Source organism: Anopheles darlingi, chromosome 2 (genome assembly GCF_943734745.1).
Source record: "Anopheles darlingi chromosome 2, idAnoDarlMG_H_01, whole genome shotgun sequence".
Lineage (NCBI taxonomy): Eukaryota > Metazoa > Arthropoda > Insecta > Diptera > Culicidae > Anopheles > Anopheles darlingi.
The window spans coordinates 11,664,272-11,679,271 of record NC_064874.1 but is presented as its reverse complement, the minus strand read 5'-3'; the positions used below and the strand labels follow the sequence as shown (position 1 = coordinate 11,679,271).

Genomic DNA, 15,000 nt, shown 5'->3' with positions numbered 1-15,000 from the left:
CCAATAAGTGCCCAAATTCACTTTGTACTTGGGCCCTCGAGATGAAAGGTGCCGCCATATCGACGCGGAATCGAACGAGTAATCTTTCACCTGCAAGATTTATTAATGCCTTCGCGTTCACCGTTCCGACGATTAATCGACGAGCGGCCAATTGATTTACGGCTATCGACATTTGACGCTATTTGCCGCCATCCGCGGTGAACAAGTATTAGCTCCCTTGTTTGGGGAGTCCTGGACGATCGAGCAACAGCAGCAGCAGCAGGCTCATCGTTGATGTTGTTATTTGCACGGTGGGACGCCCGATAAGCATAACAGCTACCGTCGGCAAACCACTGATGGTTTAGGTGCTACCAATTGGGTGTTGCATTTGATTCCGGCTCGTTGCTCGGAGGGACACTCTTTCTCAATCGCTTATCTACTTTCCTCGTACGGTGGCGTTTAATTTTCGGTAAATTACATCATTTATCGAGCGCGACAAATGAATCACCAACGATGATAAAATTATCTGCCGAGCTTTAAGGCATACTATCCGCTCATGCTGTAGCTGTTCTCCTACTTTTTTCTTAAATGTTTTCAAGAATATTGGGCACAAAGGATCAAACAAATGAAAACTAACAAAACTAATGATTTTTGAATGGTTGAATGCAGCTCGTTAGTTTGTAGTGGCTTTCCCAAAACCTACGTTTTTAAAGACATCCATGATACTATCGCATTTCTATTGGTCAGATACTCCCGTCGAAATTTTTATCAAATTTTTTGATCATATATCATATCAATATTGTTTTTCTTAAGGTCAATTTAAAACGTCTTCGTCACTTTTCCCACTTCAACATGCTACGAAAAATTGAAAAATTTGTGAAAATTAATAAAATCTCCACGAGGCACCTTGAAAAACTCTTAATCTAATCAAAGAGTATTGATTTGTATGTCTCAAATAATTTAAAATAATGGATTTTAGAAGACATGACTTCTGAATTATTGCTAAGATGATAGTTGTAGCAAATATTCCTCAAATTATGACCATACATTCTGGAAAAATTGTACTTTAATAAGGCACTCAGTCAAAAAATGTCGATTCTCATCCTGAACAAAAGCTTAACCGTATTCGTATAATATCCAAAGTCCAACTTTATACCGACCACATTCTCAATAGATAAAACAAAAAACAATGAAAAAATAAAGATAAACTCATAATGGCGGTGGTTGGCGCCTGTTTACAACCAAACCATGTTTTATCAAACTCATTGTTAAACATTTGTTCAGACACAAAGGATTACCGAAGGTGAATCATTTGCTCCTGCGTTCGAATCCGATATTGATAAGCTGATACCCTCTCCTAACGCTGATGATGGTGATGATGATGATGATGATTGTTGTAACTACAACAGTGTAAGCAAATGCGTCAGCAAACATCGATTCCGTCTGATGCACGCTGTCACTGACGCCACTGTCACTGTCTCGTCGTCGTCAGTCAAACTATTTGATGTTTTTCGGAGTGTACGGTGTGCATTCGGCCCCATTAAGGATCCTGAGGGAACTCGTGCCGCCACGCAACCGAAGGGTTAGATCAAGAAGGGGGATGTCCGCTATCGAGCAACTGATCGGTCGGCGGACGACCGGCCGGTCATACCCTATCAATCTCATGTTAAATAACCCGGGGTTCCGTTGGCGCCAGCCACCGATCGCCAGAAATCCCAACGTCAAACATGTCCCAGTCTGCCACTACTCCTATATTCTGGCCGCCGCACTGGCATTGGTGCCGCCATTGGGGTTCTAGATCTAGAATCACCACCGAATCGTCGTGAGGCCCAGGAATCGTGGAGCGCTGGGTAAGGGGGATATTGAACTATTTCCCTTCAACCTCCTCCCACCCCGTCCCCCCTTAAAAAGTCTACCTTCTAGCTCAGTGATGATGGGCATTTGCTTTGTAACGCGGTCGGACAACAGTGGAGCCGCCAATACGGCTCCGAAAGGGGATTAAGACCTCAGTTCTCAGCCTTATCATAGATCACACAACATTCATCGGCACACACGGGCAAACGGCACGGCCACTGGTCCGTCTCACGATGCTTCTGGTCTCTATCGGCGATAAACCGTACACCACCCCGAATATCTGTGAATCCCTCCAACCCCTCGAGTTCGAGTTGTAATTACATGTTCCCTGGCTGGATCGGCTCAACCTTGTACACCGGTCTGCCGATATCACAATACACTGTCTTCTATCATCATTCGATGTCATGGATCATTTCACCACGAAAAAAGGGCTGTTACTCAACGCGTTGGCGATGGTAAGCGTATTTTAACCCATCACTTGGCCAACGCTCCCAACCGCTTTCTGCCGTCGGTGCAGGCTATCAGGGATTAACGCGAAATTCCGCTCCCCGATCCGGATTTCGGGCGAGAACGGTCCCCAAATTACGAGCACCTTCTCGGCGTGACTTTAACACCGTTAATCGTTTGCGAATTTGCGATTGATTTGGGAAAGGAATTATCAATTCGACATTCGATGGACCTTGACCATCGTCCTCTTTTATAATTTATGGAGGTGAATGAAGAAGAGCGATGCACAAATTTATCTAAACATTTGCTGTAATCGTCCTCTCCAAGTGAACGATTGCATTGACACGTAACAACGCAGAAATACCGAAAGCAATATTTACATTAGGGCATCCTGCAGCATGGAACATCGATACCTATTGTCCGGAAAAGAGAAAGACACAGGCATCGGTGTCGTCGTAGTCGTTGTCGGGGATATATTTACTCGTCAAGATAAACAGTATCCCCTGCACATACACAGGCCGCTCCGGTGGCCCCGTTGAGCCCCGGGGCCGCGATCCGGATCGGCTTTATCGTTTCACTCGATTAGCGAAAATTGCACACCCTAAATGAACAGTGATTTTGTTGCCACCGGGCAAACAGGGTCGCATCGCAAACTCCCGGAAATCCCTTATCTACACCAGCTCCCCCTTTGCATCCATCAAATCGCACTTTCTCTCTTGCGGAAGACTAGCCGGCCCCCAGGAACTCACGTGTTCCGTCTCCTGCGTCTACGAAACACGCTCGGGATCAGTGGCACGAACGCGAAGAGTAGAAGCGTCTGAGAATAATTGATACAAATTAAATCATCTGCATCGGGCAAGCGGATAGCGCAGGTTGATATAAAACACAAACACTGTGGAAGATAGTGGCCAATGCCCAGGCATAGCGTCAATGGCTCTGCAGCATCGTTATGAATTCTTCCCAGGAAATGGTGCTCTGTTTACTTCAATCCGTCTGGTGGATTCCCTCGGGACATCGGGATGCGGATCGAACTCGTTGGCCCCCGAAGGCACTGGTCAACTCGTGCAACCGAAGGATATCGTATCATTGCTGCCATTGAGTCGTGAGACGTGAAGAAGTCGGTCGTCAGGATTCCTCGTGTCAGTCGTGTCTATTCGTATCTTGCAGTGTGTGTTTGCTAAGAAGTTGTTTTAGACTGTATAGGCTTGATATTATACTTTAATTGATAGACTTTTCTTGAAACATTTGATATAAGATAGTCAGTGTCAATTTCTATTTTCCAACTTTCTACTCTATTCCTTTCCAACAACAACAGCAACTCCCCGCGTATGGCCATTCTACGCCCATCCCTACAGCTACCTCCTGCCTGCATGCGGTTCCAAGCGCAAGGGTGGCCAGGTGCGCTTCACACCGCAGCAAACGCAAAGCCTGGAGAAGCGCTTCTCCAACCACAAGTACCTGTCACCGGAAGATCGTCGTAATTTGGCAATCCAGCTAAAGCTGAGCGATCGGCAGGTAAGTTCTTAATCCTTAACCTAAAACCACGCAATGTTCACATGATCACTTACTCCCGGCCCCCCGACCAGGTGAAAACATGGTTCCAGAACCGACGTGCCAAGTGGCGACGGGCAAACAGTGGCTGCCAGTCGGTGGACGGTGAAGGCGTGACCGCCTCTGGCGCTTCAGCCGGATATCCGGGCGCGGTCAACCACAGCCATACGCACAAATACTCGAACGGTGCAGACAGTCAGCGGCAAGCCGGAGGTACCCGGTCGGCGACCAACAGGAATGGATACGAATATAAGAGCAACGATGGCTACTCGGATCACGACGAAGACGCCTCATCCGGTAGTGACGATCCGGATGATGAGAATGACGATGAACCAGCTTCACCGATCAATGTCATCTAGCCCAGCGGACTGACGGGCGGACTGATGACGAGAGAAGCAACCGTTTTTGTATATAGCGCAGCTTGTGTTTGCATATTGCATGTCGCACCATCCAATACTACCTCAAATATAGCGTTAGTTGGTGTTAATTTATTCGATTGTTTTGTCCGTACTGTCGACTATCCATGCGATCTCGCCGTTACCTTTTTCGGCGTTCTGGCGTTCCACTTTGCTGCATCACGCTGACTCGCGCTGAACCGGGTTAAAAGGCGCGTCACGCTGATGAGTGCCTGCGTCAGGTGCGGGAGGTTCCACGGAGTCTATTAAAGCACGCAGCCTATCTAAATGCCAGAGAATTGGCGGTGCACGTTTCAGTCGACCTTTGCCCAGTAATTAGTGTGATCAACATCATCGCACCCCGCAACGAGCAGCAGGAACAGCAGCAACGCAATCGCAATTTGTCTAATAAATCACCACCTATATTGGTTGCTCAACCTGATTTCGTACAAACATTGCGGTGACGAGCAGGCAGAAAGATAACGGCTCCTAATGGTCGTTTAATTCCCCCTGTTGCGAGCTCACGCGCGCACGCCCGTGCTCATATGATTCACATCTGAGCTGCTAGTACATGTATTGATAAGCAATCTGCAACGGATTTTCGGTCGCTTCCATTCCCATCCCCCTCCCGGGGGTGGAACCACCTGAGGTGGTAACGATGCTCAGCGTGTAAACAACTACCCGGTAGATCGCAAGATAATCCCCCTTCGGTGTCATCTGATGCATAAAATCTGCCTTCCTTCTTTACTATCTTTAGGCTATTCTGCTCGCTGTGGCCATTATGTCACCGAATTTCGAAGAATCTCTCGCGACACCAAATATGCCGATCGATGAAGGCGATGTTATCGGGGCCCAATTCCGGCCGGCTTCGCTTATCATAATCACCACGCTTGATGGTAAATGGAATCGCTGTGCTAGAGACGGCCGGACATCACACGGTACCGCGTCGAGCGACGCACAAGGCCGATGGTTTCCGGGCGCGATACCGGCGAGTAGAGGAGCAGAGAAGGTGGCGTAGAGATTTGTGTCCATGTAATGGTGGTCTACCCAAGTACCAACCGGACTAATCGTCCGGAATGCAGGCGGAGGTAATCGAATATCGAGAATATCGACAACATTGAGTGATCGTTGACCGTTGATGGGACTCGTCCGAGGCTGGCGTTGTTGCGGTCGGTCGGCCAGCCGGCCGGCCGGCCGGTCGATGAACATCATCATGGGACCTACTTAGACAGCCCGGCCCGCAATCGCTCTATATCACACTTCAGCCCGTGGGCTTCCGGAAGTCCCCCCGAGTGGGGAGCCGGTAAGGTTCTACACAGTGCAATCGATCATCGCCAACGGTCATCCAGCAGCTCCAGAGCAATATACTCAATGTACCCTCACCTCACACGCGGCCTGAGGATGATGAAACTCCGCCGACTGTCCGTACACATCGCATTAGGCAATTCCGAAAGTGACTATTGAAGCACGCGAATGGCTCGAAAGGTTGGTGTGAATTTCAAATTAACCATCTTTCACCCTCTCTCTCTTCTCGGGGTCTTGCTCTCTGTCTGTGTGGCTCTCGGCACAGCCTCACAGTACGCGTACCAGTGCGCCAGTACCAACCCCCGGCAGGTTCACCACAATGGGCCGGTGGAAAATGGAAAAGAAATGAAAAAAAGCACTACAGCAACGACCGACAGCGCTAATTATCATTTTCACATCATTTTGATTGACAATAAGCAAAGCGCAATCGGCCAGGCGGGCCAGATCTGCGGCTCGTAACGAGGATTGCACAATGTTTATGTTAATACGCTGGACAGTTTCATTATAATTAAGCTTCCGTTTAGAAGAGGCGCCATCAACCAACATTTGTTGCTGATGCTGCTGCTGCTAAGCAACGCGCCGTCCATCAAACCTTCACCGCGCGCCCCGCCTGCTGCGGCGGAGAAGATGCTGAGCGCGAGCAACATCGTTGTTGCTGTTGCTATTGGATGATGATGCTACAACGCTCCAATCGCTGGCCTTTTACACGGCTCTGAGACCTACCCGGTGGTCGACGAAGATGCTTCCAACGAATCGTCAGATTTTTCACGTCTTTTCTCATCTTCGCATCGCCCATCGCGTGCACATCGCATCGTTGAAGGTTTTCCGCGGCCTAGCCCAGCCCAGCGCGGGTAGCAGCAGCAAGAAGGGGCATTGTAATTGTCGATTGATTGCACCGTGAAACGGCAAAGCAAACGGCCACCCAACGGTCAGATGGTGCTGGTGGATGGTGGAGCACTTCGGAAGCACCGAAAAGGGGGTGAGCACAAGAGAAGGCAACTCCACCACCCGCTCGGGCGGGGAGAGGGCCTTGCGTTGAAACGAGAACGATGGAAAATTGACCGCGCAATTCCATCTCGCGCGTACCATTGTTGATTCATCGGGAGTTTTTTTTCTCTCTCTCTCCCCCACATCCCCTACTCCTCTGCATGGTGTGTTTTCCTCTCGATTTTCCCCACCACTCTGCTCAACCCGCACAGCATTCGCGGTTCCCGGGGGTAGTCTGGGCGCAAAAGAGAAAATGTAGATCAGTGTGCTATTCGATTCCGCGCGGTTCAGTTTACTCGGTGCCACGCGGTCTTCGGCCGAGCCGTCGTTGTGCGTTGTCGTTGTTGTTGTTGTTGTGCAGAACCCCAGCAGCAAGCAGGGAACACAGCGAGTTGCATGTGGAGGACGCGGAGTGTCGAGAAGCGTGGACCGTGGCACGCAACCAACGATCGGTCCACGATGTGGTGCCGAAGGTCAAATGTAGCTGGTAGTCGCATGACGGCGAAGTGGTGTGTGGCCGGATGTGGATGCGTCGTTTTCCTTCTGCTGCTGGCCACCCTCATCTGCCAGCCAGTCCAGAGCCAAACGTTCATCCGGCGTAAGTGTGAGCACGTTGCACGTTGTTGTTGGTACTGCATCTATGTGTTGTTAACCGAGTGATCGACGTGATCTAATGACGTAAGGTTGGAGGATGGTTAGAGGAGAATGGTGTTGATTATGGGCGAAGCTTTGTGCTATTTAGCGATGTGTGCGGGATTCTAACCAGCTGCTTGATGAATGAGACATCGTGGATTGTAACCGATCGTGCCTTATCGATGAAACGTTGAAGACAAGCTGTTGGAATGTGAAAACTGTACACCAGAGAGGGGCCCTTCGGCCTGCACTTTACATTCCACAATTGGGCACAATGGAACACGGTTCTCGATGAGCTACTTGGGACCAGCCAGGAAAGAACACTCATAATTACCGCAGAAGAATCGATCAATCGCCCACCGCTCGGGAATCACGGCCAATCGCGCGGGAGTGTTGTAGCACTGCGCCGCGTTCCGGATTGCGCAGTAAAAGCCTGTTGGTGCTGGTGCGCAATATAGCCCGGGAGCAAGCCCTTTCCGCTGTTATCGCCGGAGGTGAATGTTGATAGCAAAGAACCGATTTGTGTCACACATTCAGTGCATTAATCATTATTGATTGGCACTTCGGGAGGCAAATTGATTGGATGGTCGAGCAATAAAATTAAGCGATCGTAGCGGTGGGCGGCGCTGGGGGTGCGGAGCGATCACGCCAATCTAGATCTCATCCATCCAACCCCCTTCGGTTGCGAGTGCGTGACACGTGCTGGTGTGTAACGAGCAAACCTTGCCCCTGTTAGCATGCCCATCGACGACGATCGATCTATCGATCGGGCGATCAGGCGATCGATCGATTGGTTTTGCGCCAAACGTAAAAGGAGAGGGTTTAGCGATGGTGCCAGCCTAGTACACACCCTACCGGGGCACGTAACATTTGAATGCCCATTTCCGGGCTCGGATTGGAACAGATGTTTTGCTGTCCCGAAGGTCACCATTGGATACGGTAGTGCGTTCTAAATATAGGAAGAATTTATGCCTTAACTAGCTTAAATTAAAGGCACATTATGAATATTACCACAAAGTGAAGATACTATCAAACACCAAATTGCTTGTAAATGCATTTTTTGCCAAAATAAATGCCATACGGAGTGGCTGGATTGAAACGATACGGTAATGGGCACGCACGCATAGAATTGGGTGTGTTTGGCCTTCACGTGCTTCCGCTTGTAAAGGGGTCCGACCATACCAGCGAACTACGATACTGCACCGTTTCGCTCCGAAACCTTCTGTCTGCCAGTCAGCTAACCGGATTGGAATAACAAACGGGGAGAATCGGGAGTTTCTTTTATTCAAATTCAGTACGCGGCTCTGATCTACCGCGAACATGGACAACATGGTTGGTTCACGCGGTGATGGATATGATTGAAGCCGTAGCTTGATTACCGTACCGCGAGAATAGACTCCACCAACGATCGATGTTATGTTGTGAAACCAAAAAAAAAAGATAGGGCATCGAACCAAGGTAACAGGGAATTGCGGGAAGAAGCGACTTCGGGTAGCGAGCAGATCACGAACCCAAACAAGGAAATGATCATGCATGCACAGAAGCGCACTCGGTGAGCAGCATCGAAGGCTATTCGTTTCGGGCCGTTTCGCCCGCTGAGAGTTTTTGTTTTGATTGAATTGAATTGATTGAACCACGCAACCTGGAGCATTCAAATGGCGCCGATGTGGCTTAGGCACGGAGTCGAACTCATCTCACAGTCCATTCCCATACCATTTTTTGGGGCAAAGCGAAGGTGCGTGCTGCATTATGTTGGAACGGTCTTGTGCGTTTCTTATGCATCATTCCACATATCGGGTCGGTGTTTCGCATATCTCACCGTTATGAAAGCATGCGTGAGAGGTGCAGCTCTTAGCGTGCACCAGTTTAATGTTCTTGAAACTAATCTATCTGGCACAAGTCAATAGGTTTAGGAAAATGTTATGTGATAGCGAAGGAACTGAAAAACAAATTGTAGAAACTTCTTGGGGGGTATTTCAGGGTTCAGGGAAAATCGTTTCGAATTGCCAAAAGATTTACTCAAGAAAGTAGACAGTATAATAACCAACTAACGACATTAACGTCCTTCCAATGACGACAGGAACGGCCAATGTTTGCCGAACAGATGACGAGTGCCCGATGCAAGCCTACTGCGAACGGTACAATTCGGTCCACGAGTATGGTGTTTGCTCGTGTATGGCGGGCTACTTTGCTGTAACCGATGCCAACAGTACACGCAGATGTTTGCGAGGTAACGTGTTCAACTAACTTTTGTTTCATGCAATTTTTGTTAAAATATCGGATTCACTTTGCACGATTCAACTACAAATGGCGACCTTGGGTCTGTTTAAAATTTCACATTCTAGCGGCCACCGATATTGGCGACTATTGTCTGCACAACGACCAGTGCCAGTACACGCTGAGTACGGATTCGGAATGCCGGGACAACTCTTGCCAGTGTCGGGAAGGTGCACATTACGTCGAGCGTGAAAAGCGTTGTTACAAGACGAGCTTTCTGGGCGATTACTGCCGCCTTACCAACAACTGCATTGGAAATGGCACGTACTGTCGGGACGGTGTCTGTGTCTGCACACCAGGCAAGCACGCGAATAATGATAGGAACCGGTGCCTACAGGATGCCAAACTGGGTGACCCATGCTTCCGGGATGAGGAGTGCGTGACGGACAATTCGCGCTGTGCCCAGGAGGTCTGCACGTGTCGCGTCAGTCACGTGCTCAACGAACACCGGAACCGATGCTTACCGAGTAGGTCCAGCGACATCGAACGAACCGGCGAGGTATTTCATGCTAAATGATCGTCTCTCTCGTTTTCAGTTGCCAGTAAAATTTACGACCTTTGTGAGGAACACATCCAGTGTCTGTACAACATTCCCTACTCGCAGTGTCGCATCACGACCGGAACGGATGGTATTACTAGCGGCAGGTGTACCTGTGCGAATCGTTTCCACGAGATGAACCTGGTGAGTATGCAACTCTAACCCCGGTGACTACGGAAATGGTTCGTTATCTCTCTGGTTTCATCGAAACAGAAATGCCACTCATCCGTACACCTGAATGGGATCTGTGAGGTGAATGAAAACTGCATCGATATCGACACAGCCTGTATTCACGGGCGTTGCCGCTGCATAGATCACCTGATAGAGGTGAATGGAGTGTGCTCCGGAGCCGTTTCGATGGTTTACCGTAGTTCTGTAATCCTCATTCTTACACTGGTTACACTTGGCACATCGTACGGAATTAGTTGACCGCGAAGTTTATCACGACAAACCCCCATAACGAGACGTTAACGATGGCTACTCTCGATTGAGAAGATACTCACACCGTACAGACGTCAGTCTATGCATTCCAAAGGTTCCAACCAATGCACCTATTTACCGTCCAAACAACTAGAATAGTTAGATAAGAATAAATTCGTTGGAAGCGATCACTTTTAACAATACAGAGACAGTCCGATAGTTTTGAGGTTGAACTTGGTAAAATACTCGTTCGAATAGAAGCGACAGATGGTAAGTATGCTGTAAAGGCGCTTAGGGACCACATGATAGACAGTTGGAACGGCGTGGATGATTCAATGTGAAACGCGGTATTTGATTGCACGTCCTATTTTAATATTTTCTCACTTTCAGAAGAATAATCCCTCTGTGTGCTATCCTTAAAAAGGAACAAAATATCTTCGAAACATCGGAGCACTTATTCTGTACACAATATCAACATGTAGACATGCTTTCAGTAAATATCTAGGTAATAATACGGTTTAGAAAACACAAAAAATACTAGAAGGAATGCTGAGCGTAGACGGATTACAGCTTTAAGTATTGCATCATGAGAGCGGGCCACAGCAGCAATAGTCCTCCAGTGATGTAGGTGATACGTGCACCAACGCACCAGAAGGCTATCGAAGCAACGATCGGTCCCACAGCCCGTGCCAGCGCTCCCAGTGAGCGGAACACGCCGAGTACGGTACCTTTCTGGTGGAAGTCGCCGTACTGTGATGTGATTGTCGTCATACAAGTTACCACGAACGCAGTCGCTGTAATAAAAGATAAAAAGAAGCTCATTAACATACTCTTGCACTGTGGAAGCAGATTTCAGCAACTTACAGATTGCGAATAGAATCATGCCTAAGTATAGCACTGGTGAGGATTCCGCTAAACCCACAATAACGAAGGCAGGAATGATTAGGTATAAACCGAATACTGCTGATTTTTGCACCAGTCGCTCCGGCAGCCGGCGAACAACCGAACCCTGCAGAATGGCCATGAGTACACCTAGCAAGAGTGCAAGAAAGGAGAAACGGTTAGAATGAGAAGAAGGATCACATATGATGGAACAGGTCAATCGTACCTGTCGTAAGAAACATCTTCGCCTGGTCAATGGAAGTGTAGCCAAACTTGTGATACATCAAAAAGGTAACGGTGAACTCCAGTCCAGAGTACAGGAAGAGATACAGGAAGTATGTAACGCCCAGGCGCCGCAGTGAGCGTACGTCCTTCTGCGGCAGATTCTCGACTGCCGAGAAGCGAAATAGCGCCCTAATACTGATATGATCGATTGCATGCGATAGCGAGTTGATGATCTGTCGCGAACGCTTCTCCTTCGGGTGCGTTTCCTTTAGACAGAGCGCCAGAAACAGGATGTCTGCCACTGCTAGTAGCATAGCGAACATGGCAGGAGCGAAAAACCAAAGGACTCCTGACTTGTCTGAAAACCGGGCAAACATGGCACCGATCATGGGTCCGGCAATGAAGCCGAGCGAAAAGGCAATACCGACCAATGCCATCGCCTTGCCACGGTTCTGCTGATTGGAGACGTCCGTAATGACGGCCATACAGAGCGAAACGTTTCCTTTGCTAATGCCACCGATGAACCGGGCGATCACAAACAGCAGGAACGATTCCGAGTAAGCCCACAGTCCATAGGATGCGGCAATGCCGGTCTGAAAGAGAAGCGAGACCGTGAGAGGAAGTTTGGAGCAGGTTTCGACGGAAGACAACTCACCGCACATAGCAGCATCAGCGGTTTACGGCCGTAGTAATCGGACAGTGCGCCCACGATCGGGCTGCTGAGAAACTGTAGGAAGCTAAACATGGATCCGAGCGCACCGCCAAACAGCACACTCGTGAAACGCTCCGGAGCACCGATCCATAGCTGAAACTGCTTAATGCTGGATGCCAGATAACCGTACAGCTGGTTGTCGTTCTTGCGATAATACTCGAGCAGGGAGGGCAGCAGGGGCAATATCATGGTGAACGCGAGCAAATCCAGCAACAGCGAGGCAAAGATGACATAGGCCGTCGGGTGGGTGCGCGTGATCTCCGTGATCGACGGTTTCGCCGAAGCGGGCGCTTTTTCATCTTTGCCGGTGGGTTTGAGATTGCTGCTGATGTTGTGCGACGTGCTCGCCACCGATCGCTTTTTCAGTTCATCCATGTTGTACGTCATCGTGGCTGGGCGCTGAAACGATAAACCATTAAAGGTGGAGATCACTTTTGATTAGCATAATCCGAAGGGTTATCTAGGGTCCTATTGTGAAGCACTACCTCAGTGAAAAAATCCTTGAAACTAACAGAAGACACCGATCCAAGAATCGGAAAAACCAACCCGGAATAGCACGATCAAACCGCTAACTAGCTAAAACTTGCACGCGTGTCTCTCGGTTCACACAGCAGTTGAAAGGGTTAAGGCAAGTGTTGAAACAGCTGCCATCGCTTAGACCAGCAGCCCACCACGTAACCCGGGACTTTCACTTTGCCATCCGGAGGTTGTTTGCAGCAGCCGAGCGTCTGAGATCGCTGCTTCTTCTTTCCACCGCGGATCTATTACTTCTTCCTCTTTTTTTTTTTTTTTTGTTATGATGTAGTAGTGAGTCGATCGCTCGATGATGATGATGATGATGATGGCACTAGGCGAACAAACGGCTTTCTTGGTTGCGATCGAGCAGCAGCGACGAAGTCCATTCACTGAACCATTATTACTCAGAACGCCACCCACAATAGCCAGAACAATAGTGTCGCAGTCGTATTATCAGCTGTGTTAGCTAGTTGAAGCGGCAATCGAGAGATAAAAACAGCATAATCTCTGTTACGTGCCGAACGTTCGGTTGATAGGCGAGTCGAAACCGGCGCCGTGCTTACACACTGGGGAGGCATTAAAACCGACCTTTTTACGACACTTACCTTTTAAGTGCATGCTCGTAACGTTGGAAGAGTCCGTCGCGGACGGTATCGTAGAGTTTTAAATCTTGGAACGGCAATCTTCAGCGAGGAATTCTTAAATTCTAGGTCAACTTTTTCTGGATCACAGCGAGTTGTTTTGAAAAGAGCAAGCGATGTAAAAAAAAGAAAGAAACATTTTGACAACCAGGGGTATGCTTTTTTGAAACAGTGGACTAGTGCAAACGGCCTTAACGGTTGAGCGGTGCGACGAAATGAAAAATTCGTTTATTACCTTCTAATGCCGCTGGGAATGAAGTGCTTAACACTTAAAAAATTGCTGAACACTCACGACTCGTTAACGTTAACGTAATATGTACAATACCTAACACGAAAGATCTATTTACAATTAAAAAATCCAGTGGCACGGTGCCTAAGTAGCTGCAACGACCGAAATACCGAAACCCATTCAGGATTTACATTTGGTGCCTTGAAATGTCTACCCGCATCAGTTGAAAGTCTACCATTAACACTATACGCAGCAAAATTATCAGAAACCCTAGACACGTTGCCCCGACCCATACCCAGGGGAAGACCAGCGTGAGTAGAAAGTTCTTATCGCCTTGCACCAGGGCGGACGGTTCCTTCGCGAGCGCAAAAAGCACGACGTATTGTGCACAACTGTAGTCTCTTTCGGTATCCACTTGCCAGAACTCGGTGCAAAATTTGGCCAGTCCTTGAGTGATGAAACTGGCCGTTAGCACAGACGTGACCAAGCAGCCGAAAAAGTAGAGCAACGAAGGAAACACGATACGCCATGGTTGAGGCATAATTCTGGAAAAGAAATGTGACCGCATGAGACGGCAATGATAGCATCGTAGGGCTTCTTCGTAGGGGTAGCAAGCGAACTGGTTTCACATGCGAGCTTACCTTCCAGGCCCATGGATTAGGAACAGGGCAAGCCATATGGTGCTGGAGATGCCTTGCAAGAGCGGTGCGTATTGAAGTGTCTCACAATAAGCACCATTACTCCAGCTGCTCCAGTATTCGTCGATAGTATCTGGAGGGAAGAATATATGCTATCAATTTTGAATTCTCATTAGAGATAGATTGCTGTATCTATAGCAACACTTACAATTAGCAAAAGGAGAAATGATGGAGTTATTCGAACCATCTCCTAGCGTTTGGTTGGCCTTCAAATTGAACTTCAAATTTGCGTCCAACAGACAGTTGTACTTAAAGTCCACCAGCAGGCCATGCAGACTGAAGCTGAGCACGAGACAGGAAGCAATGATAACGAGCAGCAAAATGGCTGTAAATGCTGGAACCGCGAGGGTAGATAACGAACGTGAATTTACTTAGTGAAGCCATTTTTCCCATCTTCAAAGAGTTCACTTACATTTCCACCGAGAGTCCACCTCTGATGGTTCTCTTTCAACAATTCGGTGATAGGATAGCACTACAGTCATGATGGCAGATTTTAAAGTGGCTTACTCGGATACAGATTCATATAAAACACGTTTTTGACACCGCATGCATTTTGATCGCCGCTTTGCCAGTCGCTCTGCACCGCCTGCTGAGAACGAGAGAAGCATCGAACTTTCTGTATTGAAACATGCCTGCTTGTCCTTGACTCGTACGGGGTTGACGAGTCGTATTCCGGCTAGCTTAGAAATAACGTATTACCTCATTGGATAT

At 48.5% G+C, this 15,000-nt stretch overlaps 3 protein-coding genes across 6 annotated transcripts in view; 2 read left to right on the top strand and 1 right to left on the bottom strand.

Moving 5' to 3' along the window:
* LOC125951583 (hematopoietically-expressed homeobox protein HHEX) overlaps positions 1-4,190 on the top strand; it is a 5,188-nt gene extending 998 nt beyond the window's left edge. The window contains exons 2-3 of the mRNA XM_049680523.1: positions 3,596-3,795; positions 3,867-4,190. Of these exons, the coding sequence (XP_049536480.1) occupies positions 3,596-3,795; positions 3,867-4,190 (524 nt within the window). The remainder of the gene's footprint in view (positions 1-3,595; positions 3,796-3,866) is intronic.
* Positions 4,191-6,795: 2,605 nt separating this feature from the next.
* Positions 6,796-10,696, top strand: LOC125948274 (multiple epidermal growth factor-like domains protein 11). 2 transcript variants are annotated; one of them, XM_049674181.1, is made up of 5 exons: positions 6,796-7,116; positions 9,232-9,381; positions 9,497-9,895; positions 9,965-10,110; positions 10,180-10,696. In XM_049674181.1, the coding sequence occupies exons 1-5, from the start codon at positions 6,915-6,917 to the stop codon at positions 10,393-10,395; spliced, it is 1,113 nt and encodes a 370-aa protein (XP_049530138.1). In that variant the 5' UTR covers positions 6,796-6,914; the 3' UTR covers positions 10,396-10,696. The 2 variants fall into 2 exon arrangements, with proteins under 2 accessions (XP_049530138.1, XP_049530139.1); XM_049674182.1 differs by lacking the exon at positions 9,232-9,381 and having other exon boundaries at positions 6,797-7,116.
* A 40-nt stretch (positions 10,697-10,736) lies between these two features.
* The window catches only part of LOC125948270 (major facilitator superfamily domain-containing protein 10), a 4,674-nt gene continuing 410 nt past the window's right edge, over positions 10,737-15,000 (bottom strand). The window contains exons 1-10 of one of the 3 annotated variants that reach the window (XM_049674178.1): positions 14,989-15,000; positions 14,702-14,878; positions 14,438-14,623; positions 14,233-14,362; positions 13,861-14,136; positions 12,691-12,712; positions 12,149-12,604; positions 11,495-12,086; positions 11,251-11,418; positions 10,737-11,180 (exon numbers count right to left, since the gene is read on the bottom strand). The exon at positions 14,989-15,000 is cut by the window's right edge and continues 410 nt beyond it. In XM_049674178.1, coding sequence (XP_049530135.1) covers positions 10,951-11,180; positions 11,251-11,418; positions 11,495-12,086; positions 12,149-12,604; positions 12,691-12,712; positions 13,861-14,136; positions 14,233-14,362; positions 14,438-14,623; positions 14,702-14,771 — 2,130 coding nt within the window. In that variant the 5' untranslated portion in view covers positions 14,772-14,878; positions 14,989-15,000 and the 3' untranslated portion in view covers positions 10,737-10,950. Of the gene's footprint in view, positions 11,181-11,250; positions 11,419-11,494; positions 12,087-12,148; positions 12,605-12,690; positions 13,188-13,326; positions 13,450-13,860; positions 14,137-14,232; positions 14,363-14,437; positions 14,624-14,701; positions 14,879-14,988 lie in introns of those variants that run through there. The other 2 variants (XM_049674176.1, XM_049674177.1) reach the window with 2 other exon arrangements.